The following is a 9,849-nucleotide window of genomic DNA, read 5'->3' as shown; positions in this document are numbered from 1 at the left end:
GTTAGGCCCGGCCCCCCAGGAGCCACGTGCAGCAGCAGGGTTGGCTGCCACCCACCCTGTGCCTGCAGCCTTGTCCCAAGAAGGGGCGTCACAGTCTCCGGAAAGGCTGCTGCGCTGATGACGTCCACGGTGCCTGGGCCGCGGATACCCTACCCCCGCCACCCTGTGGGGTGGGGGGTCGGAGGACAGTCCTAAGGTAGGAGGCAAGGAACGCAGAGGATGCTGGCTTCCTCCGTGGTCCCAAGGCACAGGACAAAGGCCAGCTCTCCCCTCCGGCCCAAAGCTGACCAGCAGCAGGCCTCGGGTCACGTGTCACCCCACCATGGCAGGCTGCCCCAAGCGCCGCTGACACCCAGCGTACAAGCCAGAGGCCGCAGAGGACCCATGGGCGGAGGGAGATGCCCCCCCGCCCCCGAAGCCTCTTCCTACCAGGACCTGGGGCCAGGACCTGGGGCCACACGTCCCTGACACTGAGGGGCCACCAGGACAGGTCAGGACTGGCTCCGAGGAACGACCTGGGGAGGCCTGTGCTTTGCTGGAGGCAAAGGGAGGAAAAAGCCGGACTATAGGAAGCCAAGTGGCCGAGACCCCGTGTGCCACCACCCCCCCAGGACACCAGCCTGCCCCGTGCTCAGCCTCCACTGCAGCGGCCACGGGCTGGGTCTGAAGCACGACTTTCATCAGGAGAGACGAGGGGGCCACGATGCACGACTGAGGTGACCCTGCAGAAGGCACTACAACAGAAGGGACTCCAGCTTCTACAGGGCCACAGACCTACGAAACCTGACTCTCAAAGACACGCAGTTGAATCCACAGAAAAAATTTCACGACAAGTGATTCTACAGTTTTTTTTTCAAAGTTCGTCAGTCTTCTCTGAAACACTGACATCCGTTAACAAATTATTTTTTAAACAACCATTTAGATGAAACGGGTTTTTAAAAAACCACATAACAAGACACGTGCCAGGGAATTCTACGCAGGTGTCTTGTTCCATCCAAATCACACTCCACGAGGCAACATCGGGCGTCAGCACCAGCAGCCGCCTCCAGCCTGGCAGCCCAACGCCGTGCCCACGACCGCAGCAGCGCCGACGGCCATGCCCCCAGCCAGACCCCCACGAGACCCTCCTTAAAACCGAATGCAAAAACGGATGACACGTTCGTTTTCAAAGTCAAGTGAAGGAAACGATGAACTCATTAGAGCCTTTGCACTTGACACTGGCGCCCACAGCGCCACACTGAAGTGGCTGCTTCCAAGCACAAAGGCGACCCCCCCCGCCCCGCACGGCGCTGCTCGTGAGGCTTCGTTCCTCGTGCTGCGCTTCCGCCTGGGTAACCGGTGGGAAACAGCTGACCTACACCGTCCGTGTCGGCGACGCCACGCCTCTGGGTGACGGTGAGACAGAGCCTCCTCCGGTGTGTTACAGGCTGGCAGATCGTTTCTCTCTCTTCAAACACCAGCCCTTAACAAATTTATTCACTGTGGGAGAACCCTGACAAGCTCCTCCAGAAAACAAACCCAAAGATGAGGCAGCATTAAGGATTAAGTCCCATTCCACAGCGGGGAAAGGCCAAAGTCACGATGCACGTGGGAAATAAACGTCACCGTCTGCCTCACAGCTTCCACACTAACATAATCAACATCATTAATACAGTAAACACACACGCACAAATTCCTAACCAAAAAAAAAAAAAAAAAACCACAATAAAAGTTCACAGAATCGATGAGGTACAAACTTCCTGTCCATGACAACCGGTTTTTACAAGCTCTGTTTTGATTAAGGCCTCAGATACAACAAACATTAAGAAAGACCTGAGCTGGACCCAGTGGGAGGGGCTCATCAGGCTGAAACACGCACCACTCACTCGCCTGATGACCCAGCAACGCTCCACAAACTGGTCACAGCAGGAAACGTTCAAAGGCATCAGGAAGCAGACCATGCGCCAAGGCCAGATGACTACGGAGACAGAAAAGCACGGGAGGCCTCCCAAGGGTACGAGGGCGCGCGTGCTGACCGCCGGCCCACGGTCGGGCCAGCCCTCCTCTCATGTCCTGGGGACAAGTCGACGGAGAGCCCAGCACTGCCCTGCAGGCTCTTCTCCCACGGGACGGAACAAGGAGAAGCCAAGAGTCACCCCCAGCGACAACTGCGGACACCGGCCTGCTGGTTCACCGTTTTCCACCGCTGCCGCCTTCTGGCACAGGACACGACCCCGGGCTGGCAGCAGCAGCAGGCAGGGGCGGGGACCACGGCACGGACCAGGCCCACAGGGAGCGGCTGCAGTGCTGCGGGCCACGCCGCGACATCAAGTCACTAGTCGGGGGTGCAAAGAACGGCATGAAGCCAAGATGCACCCGAGTCCTCCTCGGCCAGAGGTGGCTGTCGCTTGGCATTCGAAGGTTGGGGACACGTGGTCCCGGGTTAGCAGGCCAGCATCCGAGGTGGGCAGGAGTGCGTGCTGCGGGATGGGACCACCTGGGTGTGCATGGCGTTGACAGACACCTGGAGCGCCCTGGGCGGTGGCAGCAGCAAGGAACAGCCCTGTTGCCCTCTTTGGGGGCTGGCCTGCAAAGCGAGGGCTCCCACATCCCGAACGCAGGACGACAGGAGTCTGCTCAGGGTCCCCGTGACCCACACCACAGCCCCAGCTCAGAAACTCGTTTCCTCACAGCGGCTGGACAGAAAGAAGCCACCGCCGGATTCCCAGCAACAAGGCGGCGAAGGCTTACCCCAGTTCCATGGACCACCGGCACCCCAAGAGCCAGCTGTGGCGCGCCTCGGGGACGTCCGACAGACACGGCCAGAGCCCTGTGCCTCTCACGCCTCTGACCTCCCCAGTGGGACAGATGACATCCCCTTGAATCTCTGCTTCGGGGAATCTGAGCGCGCTCCGGTCTGTAACTGGACGGCGAGCAGGGGGCGCGAGCACACGGCGTGACAGAGGGCGGCGGCTGTCCACACGGGCCTCGAGGTGTGGGGCGAGCACTCGGCACCCTGCTTTCAAGGCGTTCAAGACTACGGAAAGGTTTCTGAAACACAAAACAGGCACGGACAAATGACCAGAACCTGCCACGTCCATTAGCTGTTCTCCCAACTCCTTCCGGACTAGCGACGCCACTCTGCGGGCAGCGGCCTGACTGCGGAGAGCTGCTTCCACGGCGAAGCGCAGGCCCTCGGCCAGTTAATAACCGAACAAAGTTAACACGTCTATCAACACAGGTGCAGAACCAAGGCAATTTTCTCAAACGTGATGATCCCCCAAAAAAAAGACCACTCAGGCGTCCAACACCCTGTACCTGTCACGCCAGTTCGAGTGCTGTCCACGCCAGAGCCGCACTGGACGCCGAGCCCCAGCACCTCAGCACATCCACAAAGGTGAACGCGTGGAAGCTGCCCGGGCCACCAGCGACGATGGACAGACGAAAGTTCTCACTGACCCGGTCTCCAGCCCTAGGGGACCGTCACGCCACTAACAAATGGTTCATCCCCCCCACTGATGAAAAACACGAAACTCAAGTTCCAGGCATTTACTTGACTTTCTCACCGAACAGGGAAACCGCCCGTGCTAAGGGCAGAAACGGAAGCCGGCTTTCCGGCGCTGACGGTTCGGTCTGTGAAGCGGCTTCTGCAGCGCTGTCTCCCAGCACGTGACGCGCCCACGTAACTCCCTTACGCGACGGTGCCAGGAGCTCAGACGGCACGTTTAAGCGTCTCTTCCACTGTTTTCCTTAGTTCAAATGTCTTGGAATTCGTACAATAAATTTTGCTATGCTTTTATAGCGCCTATAAAATTTTTTAAAATATCTCTGTTTTCAACAACGACACGTTTAGATTCTTTCAGGATTTCCACGCTTCCCAGCAAAGGCTGCGTGAACGGAACGTGTCTGGCAGGGAATGACCCTCAGTCGAATCCCATCTGACAGTTCTCGCGCTGCTTATTTCCAAAACGAAACCCGGGGGGAGGGGGAAGTATCACCAGTCTTGTTTAATGTTCCTCCGGCTGGAACTCTAGTCACCAGAGGAGAGCGTGACAGATTTCACAGACTGGGAAACAAAAGAAACACCTTTGTTTCTGCCCACTTTTCCCCACTCCGCGATGTTACCGTGCATAGTCTTTAAGGGAGCTGGCATCAGGCACAACCTAGAAAGCTAGAATGTACTCTGAAAAAGGAAAAACTATACAGTTGTTTCTTCCCTCCCCAGAGAAATGTTACCACATTAAAATCGCCATTAAATTGCTAATCATTTTAACATAAATAGGAAAATCTTCATACACTCTCCAAACACACTGAAGAAAACGAACACACGTCATTAAGTTTGGCATCCACATTAGCGAGCAGAACGAAGCAGTCACGAGGTGACAGCCGAAGCCCAGGCACAGAATCACACGGACACAAGAAGGCCACAGGTCCCACTCAGGAAAGAATGCACCAAACATTCGCATTTATTTTCTTTTTTTTTTTTTAAGCAAATGACAAAGACCCAGTTTACCAGCTTTACTTTTTAAACCTAAGCTTAACGTTACATATTTAAACAATTGTCAAAACTTACTAAGTTGCCAGCGTTCATGCACAACTAGAAAACATCCTCAATTTATATTAAATCAGAAATGTATTACCGTTAATGCATTAGTCTTTCACTACTAAATACTGAAAACTGAAATTATTTTTGTGGAAGCTTCGTCCTGGCAATGTTAAGTTCACAGCAGGCTGACACTACTTGGCTCACGTCTCAAACACAATGGAGAAGCAGGTCCGTGCTGGTGTTAGTGTATGAAAGAGTCACGGCCACCTTGGATTACGTTTAATAAAAAAGCAAAGTGCATACAGATTTACAACAATTTTAAAGACAAAAAAATGGTCCTATCATGTGGTCCCAACAATAAACTCAAAAGTCTATGACAAACAGGGCTCCGACGAGCTGTGTATAAATACTTTAGATTGGGCACGTCAGACTGAGTCGAGTTCATCTGAAATCTTCAGAAACACTCCTGCCAGTCCTCAGCCGCGCGCGTGCGTCGTTACTTGCTATCCAAGCGCAGTGGCTGCTCCTTACCATTTACCGTCAGGGACGTCAGCCGGCCATCTTCCTCAACCTCCACTCTTTCCTGACCGTTCTCGATGATTCTGGAGGAGGAAACGCATTGCAGAGTAAATACAGGCGGGAACGAATATGCACATTTCAGAGAACAGAACTGCCCCCGGCGCGCATGGAATCACGAATTTTGTGGCTGAAAAGCACAGCTGAAGCCAACTTGACAAATTTTTCTCAACACAGATCTGCTGACAGACGTGTTTTGTCTCAAGTATTACACAGCTAAGGACGAAACTCGTGCAGATCTAGTCAGCGAGACGGCGAAGGTCTCACTGTGCTGGCTTTCCATTAACCACGCTCAGCGCCAGCAAAACGCACCACAAGTCACTATGTCACTGCACGTTAAAAACGGCTCTGCCGGAAGGCCACTTCTAACAGAACACGAGGCGGGGATTTAAAAGGCAAAGCTCTGTGAGCCTGAGTGAAGGCCCTCGAGGCACAGAGCCACACGCGGCGGACGTGCGCTGGGGAGACCGGTACCTCTTCGTGGTGATTTTCCTGCCATTGACTATTTTAGTGGACGTCGATACCGATTTGAAGTTGCCCATCCCGCCGCCACCAAACGCCGTGGACGAGAACGAGGTGATGCCGCCGTGGCCCAGCGAGCCGAAGGACGTGAACCCTGCAGGAGGAGAGGACAGGAGGTGAGGGTGCTGTTGCAACACTCCGAGGCAGACCTCCACGGCCGCTGTGACCCCCGGTGACCGCACGGGAGCCACACCGTGGCGGCAATGCCGGGCAGCCCTGTGGGGGTCGGGGGGGCGAGCCGGCTCTGGCCGCACATCACCCGCCAGCTAGCCGGGCCTCGCGCCGTCTCGCCCCATCACAGGCGGCCGACACTGCTCCGCACACCACGGAGGGCCCAGGACAAGACTGTGCATCTTTATCCCCCAGGAAAAACGTCAGTGCCACAGAATGGCAAGCCCAACCTGCTGCCCTCCTTGCAATGTGACCATGGGGCACAAAACCTCAAGTAGCTTTAGGAGGAACACTACAAGCACGTACCTGAAAAAGCATGGATTTGGGGGGGGGGGGAAAAAGGGGAAGGGAGTAAGAAGTACAAATTGGGAATTATAAAGTCACAGGGACGCGAAGCACAGCACAGGGAACGTGGCCAGTGTACGTGACAAGCACGTGTGGTGCAGGGCACTAGACTTATCGGGAGGGTCGCTGCGTAAGGAGCATAAACGCCTAAGCGCCACGCTGTGCCCCGGAAGCTGACGTGACATGACGTTGTCCACTCTAACTGAAAAATGAGAACTAGAGGAGCCCCTTTAAATGTCCCCATGGCCCCACTATCCAAAATGTCATCACACGCATTACGAGAACCTTGAAACAGACGGCACTGTCTCTGAACCCGTTTGTGTCACGGTGTGACACATCTGTGTGTACACCGGCCACACCACCAGTGCTCAGCAGCTCTAGGGGCTGTGGCTACCGCACAGGACAGCACTGGTCTAGAGCGAGCCTGGAGCCCCACGACACGACACGACACACTTCCTACAGCTCCTCGAGGTAAGGGCTGCGCCCCACAGCCACAGCTCACACCAGCCACACGCCTCTGACGGTGAGCGACTCTGCTGAGGGCTTGACCGCGGGCCTCACCTCGGAGGCCCTGCTGGGAAAACCCCGACCGCATTGCGCGCTGGGCTGCGGCCCCGGGGACGGACCGGCCCCCGGACGCCAGCGGCCCGAGCTTGCAGGGGAGGCCCCGAGCTGCACTGCGCAGGCCGCCGCTGCCAACGGTGAGCGGGCCTGAGACAGCACAGCGCAGGACGCACTTCAGGGACGAGGCGCTGAGCCCCAGGGGAAAGCACCGTCCTGCCCTGCGGCGCGCACGGCCGGCCACGGGCACAGAGCACGGCGGGCGCTCCAGGCCCCGCGCCTGTCGACACGGGCGCTGCTGCGACACCACCTCTGTGTCTTTCATCCTGCCGAGGAGGTGAGATTCAAAAAGGGTTCAGTGAGCTCGCCTAAGTGGGTTACTGTGCACTTATTTACCCAGAAACACACTCCTCCTTTCAACCAGGAACGCCGCCAGTTACCAGAAAACACTCAGGGCGGCAAGCACAGACGTGTGCACAGAACACGGCACATCTCCGAGGCCGTCCCATCGAGGAGCATCTCCGACGGCCTTGCTGAGCGGGCACGGCAGCCTGTTCCCAGCACCCCCACCCCCGTCACCAGGTGTCGCAGGGCTCCTACCTGTGTCAAAGGAAGGGAATCCTGGGAAGGACGGGAAGCCGCCGAAGGAGGAGAAGAAAGAGCCTGAGCTGCGGTCCCTGCTGCTGCGGGGGCCCCGCCGGCTCCTGAAAAAGTCCTCGAACGGGTCTTCTACGAACAAAAAAAACGCATTTTGTAAAATCGTCATGCAACTTCCTTTTTTTCGTCAGAGCGCTGCAACGAGGGAAAGCGGGTTAACGGCTCCGGAGCTGTTACCCATCAGGAACGCGCGGCAGCTCTAACGCCCCGCACCGGCACGGAGCGGCCAGCGCCCAGCTCGGGGGCCTGACGCGGGCCGCGGGGACGGCGCCGCCACGGCGCAGCTTTTACCCTACGTCGCCCCCGTCCCTGCTGCGGCCATGTGCACGGTCAGGACGGCGTCGCACGGCAGTACCGAGGTGCGCTCCGCGAAGGCCGGCTGCCCTCGCCAACGCAATTCGGAAACAAGCAAAACTGGATTCTTCTAACCTATCTGTATAACACGCGGGGCACCACGGAGGTTCAAGAGCTTTTTTCTGTGCACTTGACGTCTCGGAAAATTTTTTAAAGGTTTAGTCAGTGTCAAATCTGAATAGATACAAATTATATAACATGGTGCTTTGTTTTAATAGAAAATTATTAACACAAAGAAGTGTCATGTTGCTACTGGAGGTACCAAAATGCCCCTGAAAATAAAAAGATTAGTCCTGACAATTTTGGGGGGGGGGGTTGGGTTATTAATGAGCACTTACTGAAAACACGAATTACACAAACTTTGAAAAAATTTTGCTGAGGTTCTACAAAATTAATCAGTGCTGTATTTTTTCAGGGAAATGTGAATTCTTTGAGAAATAGAAACAAGAATCCTGATCGATGGTAGAAATGCAGGCAGGAGGAGAGAAAGGCGACCCCGTGACACAGACTGCGGCACGAGTGCGCCATGCTGTGGGGACGGGGCAGAGATGGCAGAAGCAGGGCGGTGTACACCTGAGCAGTGACGTGAGAGAGCAGAGTGAACACAGATAACGGTGAACACCAAAGCCAAGCCGAAACAGACTCAGGATGCACTCACGAGCGTGACCTCAGGTTAGCTCTGGTGTGTTCCAGAGGGTGGCAAAGAAGTGCCTGTGCTGCTGGCCTCCAGGAGTGACCGGCTGCCTCGGCCGGCCCGGCAGCCAGGCTCAGCAGCCAGGCTCAGGACGATGCGGGCAGGCCACAGAGGCGGCACGCACCAGCTCGGAGAGCTGCCCTCAGCGAAAACCTGCTCGTCAGCACTACCTGAGGCTCAGCGAGGAAAACATGGAGGAGGAACGTTTAGAAACTCTGCTCACTGGGGGCCTGTTCAAAGCTCCAGGAAAGAGAAAGTGTCAGAGGAAAGAGAAAGGAACACATGTGATCCCAAGGAATCAGCCCCAGGCGGGAAACGGGACACACACACAGGGTCACAGACGAGCACGGCTGCTGTTGGCAAAAAGTTAACCATGGCATTTTACTGATGATTCCGCAACCTAGTCCCACATTCCACAGTAAACGCCACCCTGTAACAAACTTTAAGAAATTCGTGTATAAGCTACTTTGTAAATGGGGCTCACAAGTCCCAATAGTGTAATATTTCGAAGTGTGAACAGAAGAAAAAAGAACTTTATGTAAAAGAATAACATCTTTCTGACTCGTGGATTTCTCCAGACTTCGACATTTTCCAATAAAATCCAAGCACTCCATCCAGTACGTCGCCGTTTCCCTGGCTGCCACCATGGCCCACACGCTACCCATCACATGTCCCACATGTCAGACCTGACACTCCCACATCGACCACCCGGGCCGTGCAGCGCCTCCCGACTCCCCCTCCGTGACCTCTACAGGGACTCCACGCAGCCGGCCTTCGACGATGCTACGCTGCTGCACGTGACTCCCTAAGCCAGGCTGCATGGCTGGATCACACCGTGTCTCCCGCAACGTCCCGTGTAACCGCTATGAGGATGAGTAGTTTTGACGCCTTTAGGGTCACACGGCAACTAAATCTATCATTGTCTGCAGGGCTCTGGGTGTGACTGAGCCAGTGTTCCTGTGACACCCTGATTGAAGGAGTGTTTTTAATCTGCTTACGACCCTGTGCTTTATTAAGTCGTCCATAATCTTGCAATCGCCTCCTTCATAAGCTACTTTAAAACATGGTTCAGAAGCACGTTGAGAGTCACGCCAGTGGCTTTCCAGTCGTGTTGCCTTGAATTTTTAAAAATCTATCTTGCCTCTTTTCCTGTTGATATTATGTAGCCTAAATAAAACTTTCCGTAATTCAGGTATTCATTGAATTTTAACATATGACTTCAAGTATTAAAAGTCACAAAAGTTAGCCCTACAGGTTAAAAGTCCCACTTAAAAAGCCAAAGCGACACCGAGAACCCGATCCTTCCTGTAAGTTACGCTGGTGATGTGCTGCCAAAAGCCGCCTCTGCCCAGGCCAGAACCCTTACTGGGAGCTTCCCCTCACCGGCTACTACTGGGTTTTGCCCTCTTAGAAAGCAATTTGGGATTATGTATCGTGAGCTTTT

General features: G+C 55.1%; 1 protein-coding gene across 1 annotated transcript in view; it reads right to left on the bottom strand.

Annotated features, from left to right (window-relative positions):
* DNAJB6 (DnaJ heat shock protein family (Hsp40) member B6) overlaps window positions 1–9,849 on the bottom strand; it is a 57,223-nt gene that overhangs the window by 12,936 nt on the left and 34,438 nt on the right. The window contains exons 6-8 of the mRNA XM_011370391.2: window positions 7,301–7,429; window positions 5,576–5,717; window positions 5,057–5,127 (exon numbers count right to left, since the gene is read on the bottom strand). Of these exons, the coding sequence (XP_011368693.1) occupies window positions 5,057–5,127; window positions 5,576–5,717; window positions 7,301–7,429 (342 nt within the window). The remainder of the gene's footprint in view (window positions 1–5,056; window positions 5,128–5,575; window positions 5,718–7,300; window positions 7,430–9,849) is intronic.

This window comes from Pteropus vampyrus, unplaced genomic scaffold (genome assembly GCF_000151845.1).
Source record: "Pteropus vampyrus isolate Shadow unplaced genomic scaffold, Pvam_2.0 Scaffold168, whole genome shotgun sequence".
Classification (NCBI taxonomy): Eukaryota; Metazoa; Chordata; class Mammalia; order Chiroptera; family Pteropodidae; genus Pteropus; species Pteropus vampyrus.
The sequence above is the reverse complement of the archived record's forward strand: the minus strand, read 5'-3'. Positions and strand labels throughout refer to the sequence as shown.